Source organism: Crocuta crocuta, unplaced genomic scaffold, assembly GCF_008692635.1.
Source record: "Crocuta crocuta isolate KB4526 unplaced genomic scaffold, BGI_CrCroc_1.0 scaffold646, whole genome shotgun sequence".
NCBI classification, from domain to species: Eukaryota; Metazoa; Chordata; class Mammalia; order Carnivora; family Hyaenidae; genus Crocuta; species Crocuta crocuta.
The window spans coordinates 1,854,665-1,876,252 of NW_027530851.1; the positions used below are offsets into that span (position 1 = coordinate 1,854,665).

General features: G+C 34.1%; 1 protein-coding gene across 3 annotated transcripts in view; it reads left to right on the top strand.

Annotated features, from left to right (window-relative positions):
* LOC144235837 (uncharacterized) overlaps window positions 1–21,588 on the top strand; it is a 213,945-nt gene that overhangs the window by 78,969 nt on the left and 113,388 nt on the right. For all 3 annotated transcript variants that reach the window (XR_013336330.1, XR_013336331.1, XM_077769434.1), the window contains exon 4: window positions 3,364–3,512. Coding sequence is in view for 1 of the 3 variants with exons in the window: in XM_077769434.1 (XP_077625560.1) it covers window positions 3,364–3,512 (149 nt within the window). In the remaining 2 variants the exon portion in view is untranslated. The remainder of the gene's footprint in view (window positions 1–3,363; window positions 3,513–21,588) is intronic.

The following is a 21,588-nucleotide window of genomic DNA, read 5'->3' on the forward strand; positions in this document are numbered from 1 at the left end:
ATAAAATGAACTATTTGCCATTAGTTAGACAATGGCAGCCCAATGTATTTGCATATTTTCTTGACTGTACTACGTTTTATCATGTTTGTTTCTGAAATTGGGATGTAATGCCGAAATTGCCATCAAAAGAAACTTGCTTCCTGAAGGCAGAAGACTGAGTTGTTTTGTAGCTATCATTGCCTGCACTTAGCTTTGTAGGTATTTTATATTTATATAATTGTCAGTTCATGTGACTTTTTCACATCATGATCACACAAGTCATTTCTTTGTAAATGAAATATATATCCTTAATTGTTGTTTAAAATGTCTTCATAAAGCCAGTGTTTTGAAGCAGCATTGATGTGATTTTTTTGTCTGTGTGGAAGGTTACTTGTCCTGGGCCATCGTATTTTTGCTCATGATGTGTGGCCAGAATGTAGAGTCATTTCTAGAATTAACCGTAGAGTTGTGTGTTTGTGTGTTGAGGCAGTTAGGTTTTATATCGTAGCATAAGGCAAAAGTTGCATGTTGATAATATTACCTTAGAAAATTTACTTAAACCAGTCTCTGTTTATGTAACATCAGATTGATGTTACTAAGATTGAGTAAAGTTGAACTAGTTGTAAGTTGAACTCATTCTAAATTCTTCCTTTATTCATACAGGAATAGTACATTTTATCACTTTAACTATGCCTGTTTTACTATACATTTTATCATCTCACCTCAGTAAACAACCAATTATTCATTGTAATAGATTTCTGTATGCATAAAATCAAAGTAAGTTATCAGGTTGAAAATAAAATATGAAATAATTCATATCAAATAAATGAAATCAGGATGATCCTCTAGGGGCATGTGAATGGCTTGGTCAGTTGAGTGATGCTCTTGATTTTGTCTCAAGTCATGATCCCCGGGTTGTGCGATCAAGCCCTGAGTCCAGCTCTGCACTGAGCATGGAGCTTGCTTGGGATTCTTTCCCTTCCTCCCTCTGCCCATCTCCCCAGCTTGCATGCATGTGCTCTCTCCCTCTTTCTCTCTCTCTCTCTCAAAACAAAAACAAAAAAAGCAAAGCAAAGATGATACTCTAGTTCTCAGGATTGGTATCAGATGAGAAAGAACTCAAGAAAAAAAAGGGGAAAAACAAAAGTGGTTATTTTTTTAGTAGGTGAGAATATCAAATAATGAAGTTTTAACAAAAGAAAATTTTACAAAGCAAATAGAAAATCAAAATTATTTAAAGGAAAAGGATTATAACTTAAGGGGATAATGAAAAAAGAAACAATCTTAATTGTTGAAGATTTTAATATAACACTTTTTTTAAATGCAAGTAGGTAAAAGGAAAAGAAATAGACAATCTAAGTAATATAATTAATCACATTATTTTAAACATTCCTATATGTCAAATTTAGAAGCTGCAAAGAGGAACTAAATCTTAAATACTATTTATATCAGTCAGTGGTTCAGTTATAGGAAACAGAGATCACTCTAGCTATTTTAAGCATAAGACATTTGACACAGATAACTTAGTTCATACAAAAAGGTTGGGAATGCTGGAGAAGTAGGCTGTGGGATGATCCCCAAGAATGATTCCTAGAATGACACTGATGAACAGGCCTGGAGGATTGCAGCTACCCCTGCTGTAATCACAAAAATGGGCAATCAGGTAAATACCACCTGAACTGTCAAATTCAAGAACACACCGCTGTAGTTGTGATCCAGGCATGAGGAAACTGCTGCTGATGCCTCCATTGCAAGTGCTTTTGAAGCTAGCAAATGGGCACTGGAGTGGTGCCATCTTTGTCCTCATTCAAATCAAGTTGTCTCCTCTATGAGCCCTCCCAACCCTGCGCAATTCCTGTTGGCAAACTTGCACCTTCCAAATTTCAAGGGATGGAGTGGGTATCTTCAGTGTAATCTAATTCACATCTATATAGTGAATTGCCAGTTAACTTTGGAAATGTGTTTTTAGTTTTATAGCCTTTTATAGTATAAAAAGACTCCCTCAAATTAGACAGAATGGATGCTGAATGCCAAATTCACCATGTCTACCATATCCATGAGACATACTGAAACTTTTTTTAATGTTTATTTATTTGTTTGTGTGTTTGAGTGACAGAGAGAGAGAGAGAGAGATACAGAATCTGAAACAGGCTGTAGTAGGTCGCTTATTCAACTGAGCCACCCAGGTGCCCCACAAACTGAAACTTTAAAAAAAATGGGTATGCATTTGATGCAAATAATTTTTTGGACTGTTTTTTTTTTTAATTTATTTTTTCACACTCAAAGTATTTTATTTTTGTTTTTTCACTTAACAGAAACATTATTTTCAAATAGGATACATGATGCAGATAAAAACCTAAATAGAAATATTTAGGAAGTATTAAGTACCCTACCCATTCTCACTAATCTTCATTTGTTATTTTTTTTCAGTTTCAATTTTTATTAAAATATTTTTCTTTAATTTAATTTTTTCTACCTAATTTTTAAATTTATTTTTTAAATAGTTATTGTCAAGTTGGTTTCCATATAATATATTTTTAATGTTATAAAGCTGAGTTATGCAAGCTATAGTCTCAGACTATGAATTAATAAAATTAGTAATGAATAAATAAGAATATAAAGCAATGATAATGAAAACTCACATAATAACATTTTCAGAATGAGGCCAAATATACACAGTCAAATATATAGCATCAAAATACTTTCATTCTTATGAGAGCTGAATTCCTGATCTTCTCCCTGAAATTCTGAATAACTTTGCCTATAAATTAAGAAGTGAGATAGTTTTTATATATCAAAGTTTAAGTTTCAGTTTTAAGATACTATAATTCTCAGAGTCATCAAAGGTAGAATGACAGTGATATATTATACATTCTTAGAAAAATTATAAGTTTTAAAGGGTAATGTGACAATGTGTATCAATAGCCTTTAAAGTATGAATGAATTTTAATGCAGTATTTATTTCCATTTTGAAAACTTTATCCTAGCAAAATAATGAGAAGTATACACAAAGAACATGGAATAGGTTATCTTGTAGAGCGTTGTTTAGCAAAAAATTCCAGTTTTAGCAGTGGTTAGATAAAATGTGGTACAACTTTAATTCAATATGCTGTAACTATAAAAAGTGTTGCAGAAAATATTTAATGATGGGAAAATGTTTATTATTATTTGGGAAAGAAAGTTTACAACATGATCCAAATTTCTCTCTCTATGTATATCTATATATAGAAAATAGTTACTGGAAAGTGAAATAGAAATGTATTAACAATTTTTTAATAGTGGTTGATATATCAATCTAGATAAGTCACATTATGATTTGGAAACAAACAATACTAAAATCCCAGTGGCTTAATACACAACAGTTTATTTATTTGTTCTCTCAAGGTCCGCTGAGGGTACAGGCAGTTTTCCAGGACAGCTGTCTTCCATGTGGGAGCTCAGAACCTCGGGCTAATTCAGTCATGTGGCATGTACATAACATGTTCTTCCATGATTGCTGGGGCAGTGAAGAGAGAGGCTGCAGAATCCTACAGGTAGTTTTCTTCTTTGAATTCATATCTCACCCCTAAACAAGTGTACATCATGAACAGCCTATATATCTCAACCTAGAATCCAAAATTTCACTTCTCCAAAGGATTGAGTATCTCAAAGCGTTTTAGTGCCCCCAAATTTGCTTCCAATTTATTTCATTCCTTGGAAATAATGTGTCGGCTCATATTGAATGTGCCATGTACTCTACCAGAGTCTCTATTACCCTAGATAAAATGAGAAATATTTATATCAATGCTTTGATAAAAATTCTTGAATATTTCATCAATAGATAACCATGCACTGAGATGTGATACATGGCTTATAGTTGTTTCTTAGACTTCTTTGGACATACTTTGGTTTTTCCTTTAGATGATACTCAGAATTGTTAAACACAATGGACTTTGAAGTGATTTTATAGATGGAAATTATATTGTCTATTTAAAATGACCTGCCTTTATTTTCCTCACTGGCTGTCGCCATTTTGTATTCGTTGTTCTTATAAGTTTTCTGGGGAATTTAAGGGCTCTAACTTTCAAGTAGCTTGTATTGCCCATCATTGATTGGGGGAAAGATAATATTTTAGTCATGCTTCTCATCTTGTGCATAACCTGTGTTAGCCCCTCTGCATTCCAAATCATGGCTTATTCTGGTGTGAAATGAAGTCAATTTTTAAAAAGTTTATTTATTTATTTTGAGAGAGAGAGGGGGAGAAAGAGTGCTTATGCACACAGGTGTGCAAGCAAGGGAGAGGCAGAGTGAGAGGGAGAGAGAGAATCCCAAGCAGGCTCTAGTTCTGTCAGCCCTGAGCCCAATTTGGGATTCTCTCTAGTGACAGCAAGATCTCGACTTGAGCTGATATCAAGAGTCAGATGCTTAACCAGCTGAGCCACCCAGGTGCCCCTGAAATTGTGTTTCATCTTAAAGGAGACAACTTAACTTCTGTAGTGAACTTTAAGGACAGAATCATGCCCTTTTGTTAGAACTGGATTAAGAACAATTAGGCACCATAGTTAGAAAACCATAGTTGGTATATAAACATAAGAAATAAAAGAATATATATTGACATTGAGCAACATCCTGAATTACTGGATCTGCATTAGGAACAGATCTTAAATCTCTTACTTTAGAGTTATTCTATCTTCAAGGTAAGAATGATGTGGTGCAGCAAGGATTTTTAAACTGTGTTATTCTGACTGTTAATTAAGCTACTTATATACGTATGCTACATACAAGTGACTTATTCAGAACAGGGGAGATGGTATAAATGATGAAAAAAGAAAAAAATGGCAAAAATTTTTAAAAGAAAATTGTATATGGTATTAGAAATATAAGATATATGTGATTTTTTTTATTCCTTCTGCATGTGGTTATAATCAAATCCAACTTTTCCTATTTCACATACAAAATGAAGTTGGGAATTGGGCTGGGAAGGGAATTTCAATTGGCTTTGACAGGTTGGAGTAATTTTCAACATGGCTTTGAGATAGTGGTTTTGCTTGGCTAATACATATTTTTCAATTTTGTCAATTGAGACAGAAACCCCAAACATTATAAAAGTGTTTGAATACTGGTTGTTTTTTGCCAGGAAGGCACATTGACTTTGGTGTACAATGTTAAGATCATGAATTTTGCTAAATACAATTGCAAACACATGTTCCATTACAAAGCAGGCAATGAAGAACAAATTAAAAATAAACAACATAGGAATGGGTTTCACTAAGAAACACTGAATAACACCAATGGTGTTTTTAAAAATTAAAATTATATAATTACTACAATAACTTTTTACACTGCTGAAATTTTAAAGAACTGTATCGGTTGTGCTGTTTCTATATTTAAATAATTGAATCAAATAATTAAATATTTTAAATAATTGAAGTGTACATACTCTATGAATCATGAAAACTAGTATCTTAAAAATTCAGCCCTCTCTGTATTAATGAAGACATTTTAAATACATAATAATGAATTTCAGGATTAGTAAAATTTTAATTTAATTATTAATAATAGTCTTTTCTAAAATTTTCTTTTGGTCAGATCAGAATAGTTTGGATTTTGGACAAAGACCATTACAAGACACAAAGAAAAAAAGAATAATTACAATGTGATCTCTAAAATAATGTATAAATAGAAAAAATTTGAATTGGAAAATGGGTGACACTTTAAAATTTCATAAGTGGATTAAATTTTTTCTCTACCCATCATTTCATCACATTACTTTTTTAAAAAAATAGTCCAGAGATGTCCTATCATACTAAAATATGGAATCATGATTTACGGAATCCTTATTCAAGAATTTGTGGGCAAAACAATGCTTCCTAACTCCCACTTTAGAATTTCAAATGTTCTAGCTTTTTAACCTTTCAATTTGCTCAGATAATCTTCTACCATTACTGCAAAAGTACCTCTGAAACTCATTCCTGTGAGACTAACTGGTGATTAAACTCCAAGCTCAGAACTCCAAGGATTTACCATTTCTCTTTTCTCAATAAATAGTAGAAAGAATTCAGTTTGTTTATTCTATCATTCACTCAATTTAAGCCTTTTTTGGAGGTGCGTGTAACTGTCTATGCTTCTTTTACATTTGTCTTGGTAATGTAGTCTTCTTCAATCATAAGTTCCAATAGGACAGACAGGGACCATGCCAATTTAATTTCCTTTTAATACAACTAACCCAATGCAATGAAAATATGTGAACTTAACACATAAATCTTGATGATGATTATAATTATTTATGTTGTTTCTCTTTTGCTTTTCAGTGGCACTTACTAGTAATTTACTCTTGCTGACAGTTAAGTTTTTGTATATTTTTTGTGTATGTTTTCATATTTCCTTCAGCAAAAATATTACATAAAGACATAATGCATAAAGTTTAACTACAGTATTCCTTCAACTTTATCCTACTTCTCTCGCTCTTTTCCATTTGTCTGGCAGAATTATATATGAAGCCAAATCTTTAAATTCTTTGCAATTTTCTCTTTGGATTTACAGCGCAAGTCTGTTAATTATTTCATATCAGTCACTATTAATATAAGGCAAACATTAGAAAAATGGGAAAGGGGCAGTTAAAAGAAAAATGCTGCAGAACAATGCATGGTATTTCTCTTCCCACATTCTAATGTAATCCATCACATCCAAAACTTTACCAATCTGCTGGGTTCTCAGAGAATTATGAGTATTTTTTTCTGAGATTTTTCTCTTTTCTGCACAAAAAACTACATACTGTCCTTTTTTTTTTTTTTGTCTCAAAGAGAAGAGCAACTATACTTGACAAAGTAACCTATAGTCACATTTCAGTATAAACAAACACTGTTAAACACAATTGATAACATCAAGCCCTCATTGGAAAATCATGTCAATACTGTTTTATTAGTTGGCATTTTAAGGCTCTCCTACATTGTTTCATATGGCCATCCCTAAAAGGATGTGAATTTGTAAAAGCAGGCATCATGTTATATACATCTTTTATATACCTAATTCACTACTTTGTATAGTTCTAGAATATAATTGATTTCAATAATAAATATTAACATTAGTATGGTATCTTTATACAGTAGCTTATGGAGTTAACCTCAGGTCTCAAACAAAAGTTAAATTATAAATTCCAAGAAAGAAAACCCCTTAGGTCATGGACCCTTACTTGCATATTTCATACATCAATAATAGGTCTCAGGAAATTCATTCTTTTATCTTTCCCTACCTCAATGTTATTTTTTGTATTCTTTCATTATTGCAATGCTGCAGTAACTCACTTTTGGATAGATCTGCCATATAATAACCTTTCCTATGTGAAACAAAGGAGGCAAGTATATTAAAGAGCTATTAGCAGGTGAAGTAGGTATGGCAAAATCCATGCATTTAACTCATAAAACAACACTACCAACCTTCAGTCAGATCTTATTTATTCACTGTTTGTACAATATAAAACATTATATCTGCCATAGATCCAAACTAGGGGAAGTGTACATACTCTGAAAACAGAATCGAGGCCTGTCAGCTTTGTATCAGAGGAAGATACTAAAATCGAATCTATATAAAACAGGTATAACTTAAAAGGCAATGTGACCTTTGTTCATTTTGTATATAGGTGTAAACAGCCTATACCTTTAATAGATCCCAAAGTAGCACTGTGGTACATCATAGTTAAGTAACTGAAATTTCTAATAATGGCTGTGAGTCTTCGAGAATAAGTTAAATAATTATAATTTCTATTTCTTTAGTGATGTTTGAGGGGTACAAAGTACTTTGAGATAAACATGACCATCTTTGAGGTTGAAGAATTCATGAAATTTGACTCAAAATACTTAAAACAAATACAAGTGATACAAAAACAGCTGAAGAAACCTAAGTATTCTAACAATGGGGAAAGATTTACTTAAAGATGGCCCATCAACTCAATAGAATATTATATAGTCATTTAAATGACAGTTGTGAAGACTATAAAATATACCATCATTTTAACACTAGGAAGTAAAACAGTGATCATAGAATTACAAAGACATCTAATTGGTTACCAATATTTTTAAAAGCTTATTTGTCAATAAAAATTAGGATGAAACAACAGAGATGGAAAGGCAATGACACATCACACAGGTCATGTACACAGACTTGGAGCCAGGTTTCCTGAGTTTGGTTTTCAGATTTACCCCTTTTTATTGACCTTGAGCAAATTATGAAACCTATGTGCCTCAGTTTACTCATCTGATATACAACGATAGATTTTCTTGTCCATATGGTTGTTATAAAGAACTAAAAAGATATAGCATATATGTTAAATACTAGGAACAGTGCCTGGTGCTTAGGATTACTATATGTATTGATAAATTTAAAAAGGAAATAGTCATATTATATTAGTGAGATTAAAGGAGAACTTTGTGTTCCTTCTAGGTAAAGTGAATTTTAGATTGTATCGTGTTAGACAACCTTATTTAAAAAGTCAAGGGATTGCATAACTAATTTGGAAAGGATAATGAGTAAAACAAAATTATTTTGGATTCTGAAAGGAATACAATTCAGCTATATGGAAAATTCAACTAGCAGATGATTGTGTAAAACATCTGGATAGTCAAGACTTCACTATTGTTAATTATTTCACTCTTGTTTACAAATTTCCACCATGTTATTTATTGTTAGTTATGTCATGCGTGTTGGCCCTCACAGCCTAGTTGTATGCTTTTGTTTGTATTCAATAATATTATGTAATATAATTTTCTTTTTGCACAAATAGTGTTAAATAACTAAACATTACTGTACTTTGATTTTTTTCCACAAAAAGATATTTTTACAGGTCAAAATTTGGCTTCCCTGTTGTGTGTCCACCTGCTTCTTTGGTAACTATTTTGCTGCATTCCTATGTAATTTCGTCACGTCCCTGATCTTCCTTTTGAGGTCTTTCTTTAGAGTCTCTCAGAAGAGACTTTCTGGGGATCCAGAAATTGTTATGGGTCAGGTACAGGATTCCTTTATGATTAATGTAGTCTGTGGAGGCCAGAGGCTCCCCTGCTGTCACTGTATTTGCCAGGAAATTCCAGATTAATGACAGTCTCTACTTTATACCTAAATAAGGCCCCACAACTAGCTTCAGTTATCTCCACCATTAGCATCACCAATGTACCATGATGTTGGCTTCTGCTGAGTGCTTAAGCTACTTTCAGTCTACTTCAGGTAAAAAGTGTTGGCAGCACAAATGGATGAATCCAGGCTAAGGGCACTTATTTTATGGGATAATGACATCCTCTATTCAACTGTTTTATATGAGGGTATCTGTCTCTTTCCAATGTGGCTGTGGAAAAACAGGTTTATGATTATTTTGGGGAGGGAATGACTATTCTGAGCAAGCTTGAGGTGGGTAGAGTAGAACCATCTTTCCTTTGCTTGCCTTTTTTTTTTGAGGAATGATCTAGTTAGTGGCAGAAAGGCTCATGGAAAGCTAGAGTGGTGATTTTAGGCCAGTAGCTTTACTCTGAGCTCCATTTAGTTCAGACTAACTCATCACCTAAATTAGAGTTCCATGATGATATTTGGTATCAAACACAGCAGGTGATAGTTAATCATTGTTTAAAACTGATGTTCTTGTATTTATATTTCACTTGGACTTGACTGTTTCAGGAAAATGTTAAGGACTTTAGGGTCTTTTTCTCAACCTTAGAACCTCTTAGCCTAAGGGAAACATTTTACAGATTCATAGAAACTAGTATTTTTTTCACTGATGTAGCAGTGAAAACTTGTCAGACTTGACTTTGGATGATAGGAGGTGCATTATAATTATCTGGATCTGAGAAAATTGACCAACATTTAGTTTCTTTTATTGAGCATCATATTTTTTATAATTGCCTAGGAACATCTTCTTTGAAAGACTAATGACGATTAAGTTAAATAGCAATGTCATTATATTTCAGACAATAAGAGGTGAGCCTTTAAGCACATTTTCTTTTACCTTTTTTGTTTGTTTACATGTGTAGAGATCTCATTCCACAGTGCATGTGCTTACTTCAAGGCATCAAGCTTCCACAGGCTTGAAGTGAGGATTTTCACATAAAGTTGCAGTCAGTGTTAAAATCAGAGAAGTGAGCTAAGATAAATGTTGAGTGAAAAGTCAATGTCATTGGCCAATGAAGTGATTCTGAATGGGTCACCAAAACTAAAACACCAATAGATTTTAGTTCAAAATCTAGGAGTAAAATTTGTAAGAATAAGAGCATCAGGTTGAATTCCAGAAGACTAGGGGGCATTTGTTTGAGACACAAATTGTTATAAGGTAGGGTTTAATGCTTGCTGAAGCATGGTATGCAGGTAAGTGAATCTTCCATGTTTATAGGACCATGGGAAGATGGGGCACCATGATTCTTTAATTTTAGAAAAGTTCTTCCAGTTTCCTGGGTATTAGTACATGTCTGTGTATGTGTATGTGTATGTGTGTGTGTGTTAATGAGTTTTGGTGCACAAGATAAAGGTCTAGTTCTTCAGGGCAAAGAGTATATTCTTGATATTTGCATTAATCTCTTATTAATTGATGTGACTTAAGTCTCATTTAGTAAATTCATTTTTGCTGTATTTAATGATGTTCTGCAGTTTCCAAAAGTACTTAATCCCAAGATATAATTCACTAGAAAACAATCCTGACAAATTCAGAGAAAAATACTTATGATTCTGTCCCAGATCTATAGATATTCACCTATAGTGAATATTTTATTATATTGAAATTAGTCTACCTAAAAATGATTTATTTATATATATACTTATTCATCTTTCTCCTTATAGCAAGAGAATAAACCATGGATTAATATAAGTATTAAGAAATGGCTATTTGAATGTTATGTTTTAAAATGTAAAAAAAAAGTATCCTTTCTTAAAATTTCCCTCTCTTTGTTGAAGTTCTCACTGTGGTCATTCATTCTTTCCAGTTCAATGAGCATAATTTTGACTATTATTTTGAACTCTTTATCAGGTAAATTACTCATCTTCATTTCATTAAGGTTTCTTTCTGCGGTTATATCTTGTTCCTTCATTTGTAACTTAGCCCTCTGTTTCTTTATTTTCTTGACTCTCTATGTTGGTTTGTATACAGTAGATAAAACAACTGCCTCTCCCAGTCTTGAAGGCATGGCCTCTTGTAGGAGATTAATCTTGTTAATCAACCGTGCCCCAGCCCTTTGTCATCTCTCAAATCTTTATGCTTGTCCAAGCAGACTCTTCTATTTTTATAGCTCCCAATAGTTGAGGATATGTCAAGACCTATCAGTGTCCCTAAGGGGAAGATCTTTGCATTCAGGCTTTTTGGAAGACCCAATCCTCAGACAGCAGTTTTTAAAAGTATGAAAAAGTACTTTATAAGTATGCAAAAGTCCAGTGGGACTACAAGTATAAGCCCTGCTGGCCAAGCATCTGATCATGTCCCCTAGATGGCAGTCACAAAAATTAGACTCCAGATGAGTGTATAAACTCTTCTCTGGGAGATATCTGCAATCTGGAGTAAGGCAGTGGGATAGCTCCAAGATGGCATCTACAACCTATGTTCCTTGAGAGAAGTTTTGTAGTCCACCAGATGTATGCCAAACCTGAAGCCTGTCTCCCAGGGCAAAGCTTCAGAGGTCTCCTTCACAGAAAAATTGGAGAATATGCCTTAGTCACATATCTGCATAGTGTTGTGGGGATTGCAGCCTGCCAAGAACCAGCTCTCCAATTGCCACAGCCTGTGGGAGACAGGAGTGCAAACTCCCTTGGTCATCAGAGACAGTCAGTCAAGGAGCATTTTTCTAGGTGGCAGTTGCAAAAACTGGGGCACCAGATGTAAAAATCGGACCAGCTATGTGTAAAGTTTTTCTCCAAAAGACACTGGTGTCCTGGAGTGAGGCATACGGAACATGTGAGGATAGCATGCACCCTCTGAGATCTCTGGAAAGGATTACTGTCTGTCTCTAGGTGTGTGTTGAATTAGGAGCCTCAGATTTCAGCCATGATGATTAGCTAATAGGCCTGCTTCACAGAAAGATCAAGCTCCTGGGCCTGTTACCTGTTGTTGTGCCTGAGTGGGGATGATCATAGATGTTTAAGAATTCTTTTCCTATTGATTACGGTCCCATGGGACACAGAAGCATAAGCCTCACTGACCCCTAAAGCCAGGCAATGTAGAGGTGTTCCCTGGCAGCAGCCATAAAAATCAGGATGCCAGATTGGAATATGAATTCCTTTCTGGATGACTATGATTATTATGGGCCCATGGGATCAGGAATGCAAGATTTTCTGGCCTCCACATCCAGGCAGTCAAGAGGCATCCCTTGGGCAGCAGCTGTAAAGAATGGGCACCAGATGCATGTAAAAGCTTTTCTGGCAGCACTAGAACATGGCAAAAGGAGAGCAAGTAAATGGCATCTGCCAGTCTCCATCTCCAGAAAGTGTTCCAGAAGAGTCCTATATGTCTGTGTTACATTAGTTGCCTCTTCCAATGCTTTAATATAAGCAGGTGAGTCTCCTTTGCTTCAAGTCTGGGCACAATTTTGGCTGGTTCTGAGCTGAACTCTGCAGCAGATAGTCTGAGTGCATGGGCCTTTTAAGAGCTATCTCCCAGATCACTCTAATCTTTTACAGGTCTCAAGACATAAGTCCTGTTGGTTTTCAAAGTAAGATGTTTTGGGGGTTCATCTCTCAGGATCAAGTCCTAAAAGTTGAGGAGCCCATGTGTGGTTTGATCCCTTTTCTTCTCAGAGAGAAGCTGTGGGTTTTGGTTGTTTTCCTAGTGTGGATCACCACACCAGAGGCGGGGCTTATGGCAAGATTGGCAAGATTGTTTCCCATCCTATCCTACCCACTTGATGTGGTTTTCTTCTCATTTGCCCGATGTGTGGCCATCACTCAGCAAGTTTCTAGGCTTTTTTCTAAAAGGAAATTGTACCATATATAACTATAAACTCAGTGTGTCCTGTGGTAGGAGATAAGTTCAGGATTTTCCTACATCACCAGTTTGAAACAGAAGCAAATAGAAGGCACAGAGCTGAAGATTACAATATTAGAAACGAAAAATACACTAGAGGGGTTCAACAACAGACTAAATTCGGCAAAGGAAAAGATTAGTCAACTCAAAGATAGTGGAACTCACCAATCAGAGCAAGAAAAAGAGAAGAGTGATAAAAATGAATATAACTTGAGGGGCTTATAGGACATCAAACTAACATATTGGGGTCCTTGAAGTGATACAAAGGGTAGAAATCTTGTTTAAGGAAATAATGGCTGAAAACGTCCCCAACCCAGAGAAGAAAGTAGACATCCAGATCCAGGAAGCCAAGAGAGTTCCAAAAAAAAAAAAATGAACCCAAAGAGACCTATATCAAGACATGATATAATGTCAAAAGTCAAAAAAAAAAAAAAAGAGAATCTTAAAATCAGCAAGAAAAAAAAATCAACTGTCACATACAAGGGACCCCCTCATAAGACTATCAGCACATTTTTCAGCAGAAATTTTGCAGGCCAGAAAGGAGTGACATGAAATACTAAAAATGTTGAAAGAAAAACTTGCAATCAAGACTAATTCTTGATTCTGCCTGGTAAAGTTTTCATTCAGAAGTGAAGGATAGAGAAAAAGATTTCCAGGCAAATGAAAGCTAATGAAGTTCATCACCACTAAACCAGCTTTCCAAGAAATATTAAAGGGATTTCTTTAAGCTGAAAATTCAAGGCACTATTAGTAAAAAGAAAACATATGAAAGAATAAATGTCACTATAAAAATTAATATGGGGTGTCTGGGTGGCTCAGTCAGTTAAGCGTCTGACTTCGGCTCAGGACATGATCTCATAGTTTGTGGGTTTGAGCCCCGTGTCGGGCTCTGTGCTGACAGCTCAGAGCCTGAAGCCTGCTTTGGATTCTGTGTCTCCCTCTCTCTCTCCCCCTTCCCCGCTTGTGCTCTGTCTCTTGCTGTCTCTCTGAAGTGAATAAATGTTAAAAATTAAAAAAAATTAATATAGTATATGTAGTGCATTAATCACTTATAAGCTATATTATAAAGTGATGTATATCACTTATAAAGCTGCTATTAAGGTTAAAAGACAAAATCAGTAAGAATAAGTAGGATTAAAATAATTAGTTAAGGGGTACCTAAATTAAAAAGATGTAAAATGTGACATTAGAAACATAAAGTGTGGGTGGGGGGACAGTAAAAATGTTGAGCTTAAATTTGGGATCAAATTTAAGTTATAAACTTAAAATAGACTGTTATGTACATAAATTGTTTTATATAGGCCTCATGGTAACCACAAAGCAAAAACCTACAGTAAATACACAAAAGACAGAGAAAAAGGAAGATAAGCATATCACCAAAGAAAGTCATGAAACCACCAAGAAAGAGAAGAAGAGAAGAAAGAAACAGAGAGGAATTACAAAAACAGCCAGAAAACAATTAATAAAATGTCAGGAAATACCTTTCTATCAATAATTGCTTTAAATGTGAATGAACTAAATTCTCCAGTCAAAAGATTAGAAGTGGTTTAATTAATTGAAAACAACATTTGTTTGTAGGTAACATAGAGATACTTTTCATGTAAGGAAACAGAGACTGAAAATGAACATATGGAAAGAGATATTCTATACAAATAGAAAGGAAAAGACATCTACAGTGACAATACTTATGTCAGACAAAAACTATAATAAGAGACAAATAAGGGCATTACATAATGATAAAGGGGCCAATCCAATAAGAATATATAATATTTGTAAATATTTAGGCACCCAACATAAAGCATCAAAATATGTAAAGCAAATGTTAATATACCTAAAGGGAGAAATTGATGGCAGTAAAATAATAATAGGGGCATTTAATACCCCATTTATATCAATGGATATATCATCCAGACAGAAAATCAAAGAGGGAACATCGACCTAAACAACATATTGGACCAGGTGGATTTAATAGGTACATACAAAACATTCCATCCAAAAGCAGCAAAATATACATTCTTCTCAAGTGCACATGGAATATTTTCCAAGATAGATTATATATTAAGCCACAAATAAGTCTTTTTTTAACTCTTCAAAAATATGTGTTTTTTTTAAAAAAATTTCATCCACATTAGTTAGCATATAATAAAAAATTGTTTCAGGAGTAGATTCTTTAATGCCCCTTACTCATTTACCACATTACCCCTCCCACAACCCCTCCAGTAACCCTGTTTGGTTCTCCATATTTAAGAGTCTCTTATGTTTTGTCCTCCTCCCTGTTTTTATATTATTTTTGCTTTCCTTCCCTTATGTTCATCTGTTCTGTATCTTAAAGTCCTCATATGAGTAAAGTCATATGATATTTGTCTTTCTCTGATTGACTAATTTTGTTTAGCTTAATACCCTCTAGTTCCATCCACATAGTTGCAAATGGCAAGATTTCATTCTTTTTGATTGCTGAGTAATACTCCATTGTATATATATACCACATCTTCCTTTATCCATTCATCCATTGATGGACACTTGGGCTCTTTCCATGCATTGGCTGTTGTTGATAGTGCTACTATGAACATTGGGGTGCATGTATCCCTTCAAAATAGCATACCTCTATCCCTTGGGTAAATACCTAGTCATGCAATTGCTGGGTCATAGGTTAGTTCTATATTTAATTTTTTGAGGAAACTCCATACTGTTTTCCAGAGTGGCTGCACCAGTTTGCATTCCCATGAGCAGTGCAAAAGAGATTCTCTTTCTCCGCATCCTCACCAACATCTGTTCTTTCCTGAATTTCCTGAGTTGTTAATGTTAGCCATTCTAACAGGTGTGAGGTGATATCTCATTGTGGTTTTGATTAGCATTTCCCTGATGATGAGTGATATTGAGCATTTTCTCATGTGTTGGTTGGCCATCTGGATGTCTTCTTTGGAAAAGTGTCTATTCATGTCTTCTGCCCATTTTGTCACTGGATTATTTGGTTTTTTGGATGTTGAGTTTCATAAATTCTTTATAGATTTTGGATACTAACCCTTTATTTAATATGTCGTTTGCAAATATCTTCTCCCATTCTGTCGGTTGCCTTTTAGTTTTATTGTTTCCTTCGTTGTGCAGAAGTTTTTTATTTNCTTTCCTGAATTTCCTGAGTTGTTAATGTTAGCCATTCTAACAGGTGTGAGGTGATATCTCATTGTGGTTTTGATTAGCATTTCCCTGATGATGAGTGATATTGAGCATTTTCTCATGTGTTGGTTGGCCATCTGGATGTCTTCTTTGGAAAAGTGTCTATTCATGTCTTCTGCCCATTTTGTCACTGGATTATTTGGTTTTTTGGATGTTGAGTTTCATAAATTCTTTATAGATTTTGGATACTAACCCTTTATTTAATATGTCGTTTGCAAATATCTTCTCCCATTCTGTCGGTTGCCTTTTAGTTTTATTGTTTCCTTCGTTGTGCAGAAGTTTTTTATTTTGATGAGGTCCCAATTTCATTTTTGCTTTTGTTTCCCTTGCTTCCGGAGATGTGTTGAGTAAGAAGTTGCTGCGGCCAAGGTCAGAGAGGTTCTTCCCTGCTTTCTCCTTGGGGATTTTGATGGCTTCCAGTTTTACATTTAGGCCTTTCATCCATTTTGAGTTAATTTTTGTGTATGGTGTAAGAAAGTGGTCTAGGTTCAATTTTGTTCAAGTCAATGTCCAGTCTTCACAGTACCACTTGCTGAAAAGACTGTCTTTACTCCATTGGACATTCTTTCTTGCTTTGTCAAAGACCAGTTGGTCATATGTTTGTGGGTCCGTTTCTGGGTTCTCTTTTCTGTTCCATTGTTCTGAGTGTCTGTTTTTGTGCCAGTACCATACTATTTTCATGATTACAGCTTTATAATACAGTTTGAAGTCCGGGATTGTTATGCCTCCTGCTTTGGTTTTCTTTTTTAAGATTGCTTTGGCTATTTGGGGTCTTTTCTGGTTCTATACAAATTTTAGGATTGTTTGTTCTAGCTCTGTGAAGAATACTGGTGTTATTTTGATAGGTGTTGCTTTGAATATGTAGATTGGGTAGTATTGACATTTTAACAATATTTGTTCTTCCTATCCAGAAGCATGGAATATTTATCCATTTTTTTGGTTTTTTCTTGAATTTCTTTCTAAAGCTTTCTATAGTTTTCAGTGTATAGATTTTTCACCTCTTTGGTTAGTTTTATTCCTAGGTATTTTATGGGTTTTGGTGCAATTGTAAATGGGATCAATTCCTTGATTTCTCTTTCTGTTGTTTCATTATTGGTGTATANATTTTCATGATTACAGCTTTATAATACAGTTTGAAGTCCGGGATTGTTATGCCTCCTGCTTTGGTTTTCTTTTTTAAGATTGCTTTGGCTATTTGGGGTCTTTTCTGGTTCTATACAAATTTTAGGATTGTTTGTTCTAGCTCTGTGAAGAATACTGGTGTTATTTTGATAGGTGTTGCTTTGAATATGTAGATTGCTTTGGGTAGTATTGACATTTTAACAATATTTGTTCTTCCTATCCAGAAGCATGGAATATTTATCCATTTTTTTGGTTTTTTCTTGAATTTCTTTCTAAAGCTTTCTATAGTTTTCAGTGTATAGATTTTTCACCTCTTTGGTTAGTTTTATTCCTAGGTATTTTATGGGTTTTGGTGCAATTGTAAATGGGATCAATTCCTTGATTTCTCTTTCTGTTGTTTCATTATTGGTGTATAGGAATACAATTGATTTTTATGCATTTATTTTATATCCTGCAACTTTGCTGAATTCATGGATCAGTTCTAGCAGGGTTTTTTTTCGATGGAATCTTTTGGGTTTTCCATATAGAGTATCCGTCATCTGTGAAGAGTGAAAGTTTGATCTCCTCCTGGCCGATTTGGATGCCTTTATTTCTTTGTGTTGTCTGATTGATGAGGCTAAGACTTCCAATACTATGTTGAATAACAGAAGCCACAAACAAGCCTTAATAAACTTAAAATAATTGACATCATATCAAGCATTTTTAATGAATGGTTTGAAACTAGCATTCAGTTACACAAAGAAAACTGGAAAATTCACAAATATGTGAGGATTAAAAAATGCTATTGAACAATCAGTGGGTCAAAGAAGAAGTCAGAATAGAAATTTAAAAACAAATACCTGGAGACCAGCAAAAATGGAAATGCCACATAACAAAATTTGTGTGATGCAGGCAAAGCAGTTTGAAGAGGGAAGCTCATAATGATAAAGACTTACCTTAAGAAACAAGAATAGTTCTCAATAAACAACCTAAACTTTATATGTCAAGAAGTAGAAAAAGAACAAACAAAGCACAAAGTTAGTAAAAGTAAAGAAATAACAACAATTAGAGGAGAAATAAATGAAATAGAGACTAAAAAGACAATAGAGAAAATCAATTAAAATAAAAACTTGTTCTTTGAAAATAGAAACAAAATTTACAAGCCTTTAGCTAAGCTCACCAGGGGAAAAAAAGAGAGAAAGGTCAAATAAATAAAGTAAAAAATGAAAGAGAAGTCACAACTGATATCAAAGAAGTACAAAACATCATAAGGAACTAATATGAACAATTATTTGCTACCAAATTGGGCAATCTAGAATGAATGGATACATTTCTGGAAATGACCTATCAAGACTGAATTATGATAAAAAGAAAATATGAACAGAACAATTACTAGCAAAGAGATTGAATTAGTAATCCAAAACTTTCCAACAAGACCCTGCTTTTCTGGAAAATTACACCATACATTCAAAGGTAAGTTAATACCAATCCTTATTAAACTCTTCCAAAAAATAGAAGAGGAGGGAGCTCTTCCAAACTCATTTTATGAGGCCAGCATTACCCTGGATACCAAAACCAGATAAGGACACCACAAGAAAAGAAATTTACAGGCCTCTATCCCTAACGAACAGAGATGTAAAAATCCTGAGCAAAATAGTAGCAAATAAATTCAACCATATATTCAAAGGACCATACACCATGATCAAGTGGGATTTATTCCAAGAATGCAAGGATGGGTCAATTCCAAGAATTGCTTGATTTATAAATCAAGCAATATAATACACCACATTAGCAAAATGAAGGATAAATGTCACATGCTCATCTTGTAAATACAGAAAAAAACATTTGACAAAATTTAGCATCCATTTATGATAAAAATTCTCAACAAAGTGAGTATAAAGGAATATACCTCAAAATAATAAAGGCTGTATGATAACTCCACTTCTAACATTATACTCAGTGATGAGAAGCTGAAAGCCTTTCCTCTAAGATCAGGAACAAGACAAGGATGGCCACTCTTGCCACTTTTATTCAACAGATTATTTTCTTTAAAGTTTATTTATTCATTTTGAGAGAGAGAGACTGTGTGTCAGTATGAGCAAGAGAGGGGTAGAGGGAGAGAAGGTGAGAGAGAATTCCAAGCAGGCTCCATGCTGAAAGTACAGAGGGCTGTGCAGGGCTTCATTTTACTAACTGTAAGATCATGACCTGAGCTGAAACCAAGAATAGGATGTTTAACCAACTGAGCTACACAGGTGGCCCTATTCAACATAGTATTGGAATAGCAATTAGGTGAAGTAAATGAATAAATGAAAATAAAAATAAAAGGTATCCAAATTGTAAAGGAAGAAATTAAACTCACTATGGTGACATATCACATGAAGGTGATATGATATTATATATAGAAAATCTTAGAGACCCCATCAAAAAACTCTTAGAACTGATAAATTTAGTAAAGTTGTAAGGTAGAAAATCAATATACAAAAATCTGTTGTGTTTCTATATATTAATAACAAACTACCAGAAAGAGAAAATAAGAAAACTATCCATTTACACCTGCATTGAGAAGAATAAAATACCTAAGACCATATTTAATCAAGGAGGTGAAAGTCCTGCATATCAAAATCTATAAGACATTAATGAAATCAATTCAAGACACAAATAAATGGAAAGATGTTCCTTGCTCATGGACTGGAAGAATCAATAAAATGTCCTTACTATCCAAAGCAATCTGCAGACTTAATGCAATCCCTATTGAAATTTCAGTGACAGTTTTTATAGAACTGGAACAAACAATTCTAAAATTTTCATGGAATCACTAAAAACCCTGAATAGCCAAGGCAATCCTGAGAAAGAATAAAGCTGGAGGCATCATGCTTCCTGATTTCAAACTTTATTACAAAGCTATAGTAATTAAAACAATATTGGCATAAAAATAGACACTGAGATCAGTGGAACAGAAATAAATCCATGAATATATATATGGTAAATTTGTTTATGGCAAAGGAGCTAATAATATACAATGGGGAAAGGACAGTCTCTTCAATAAATGGTTCTGGAAAAACTGGACAGCCGCATGCAAAACAATGAAATGCAACCACCATATTAAACCATATACAAGAATAAACTAAAAATAGATTACAGACTTGAATGTGAGACTTGAAACCATAAAACTCCTAGAGGAAAATGTATAGAGTAAGTCCTGTGTCATTGGTCTTGGCGATGATTTTCTTTTTTTAAATCTGACACTAAAAGAAAGGAACAAAAGCAAAAATACACAAGTGGGACTGCATCACACTAAAACCCTTCTGCACAGCAAAGGAAACCATCAACAAAGTGAAAAGGTAACTTACTGAAAGGAGTATTTGCAAATACTATATATGATAAGGGGCTAATATCCAAAAATACATAAAGATCTCATGCAACTCAATAGCAAACAAAATCTATCTGATTAAAAAATGGTCAGAGGGGGGCGCCTGGGTGGCTTAGTCGGTTAAGCGTCCGACTTTTGCTTAGGTCATGATCTCGCGGTTTGTGGGTTCGAGCCCCGCATCGGGCTCTGTGCTGACTGCCAGCTCAGAGCCTGGAGCCTGTTTCAGAGTCTGTATCTCCCTCTCTCTCTGACCCTCCCCTGTTCACGCTGTCTCTCTCTATCCTAGAAATAAATAAAAATATTTTTAAAAAAATGGTCAGAGGACCCAAATAGACATTTTTTTTTCTAAAGAAGACATACAGATGACCACAAATACATGAAAAGATGCAAAATATCATTAATTATCAGGGAGTTGCATATGAAAACCACACTGAGATGTCACCTCTCATCTGTTAGAATGGCTATTAGCCAAAAGACAAGAAATAATAAGTGTCAGCAAGGATGTGGAGAAAAGGGAACGCTTGTGTGCTATTGGCAGAAATGTAAATTGGTGATGCCACTATGGAAAACAGTATATAATTTTTTTAAAAAGTTAAAAGTAGAACTACCATATGATCCAGCAATTTCACTTTTGGGTATATGTGAAATAATGATGACACTAACTTGAAAAAAAGATATATGAATCCCTATCTTTGTTGCAGCACTATTTACGATAACCAGGATATGGAAACAACCTAAATGTCCACTTATAGATGAATGAATAAAGAAATTGTATATTTCTTCTAAATTTATATATTATACATATAAATATATACAATATATAATGGAATATTACTCAACCATAAAAATGAATGAATTTTTGCCATTTGCAACAACATGGATGGAGCTTAAGGGCATGGTGCTAAGTGAAATAAGTCTGACAGAGAAAGACAAATATTATACAATACCTTTTATCTATAGAATCTAAAAAACAAAAAATAAAAATAAAAAACAGAATATC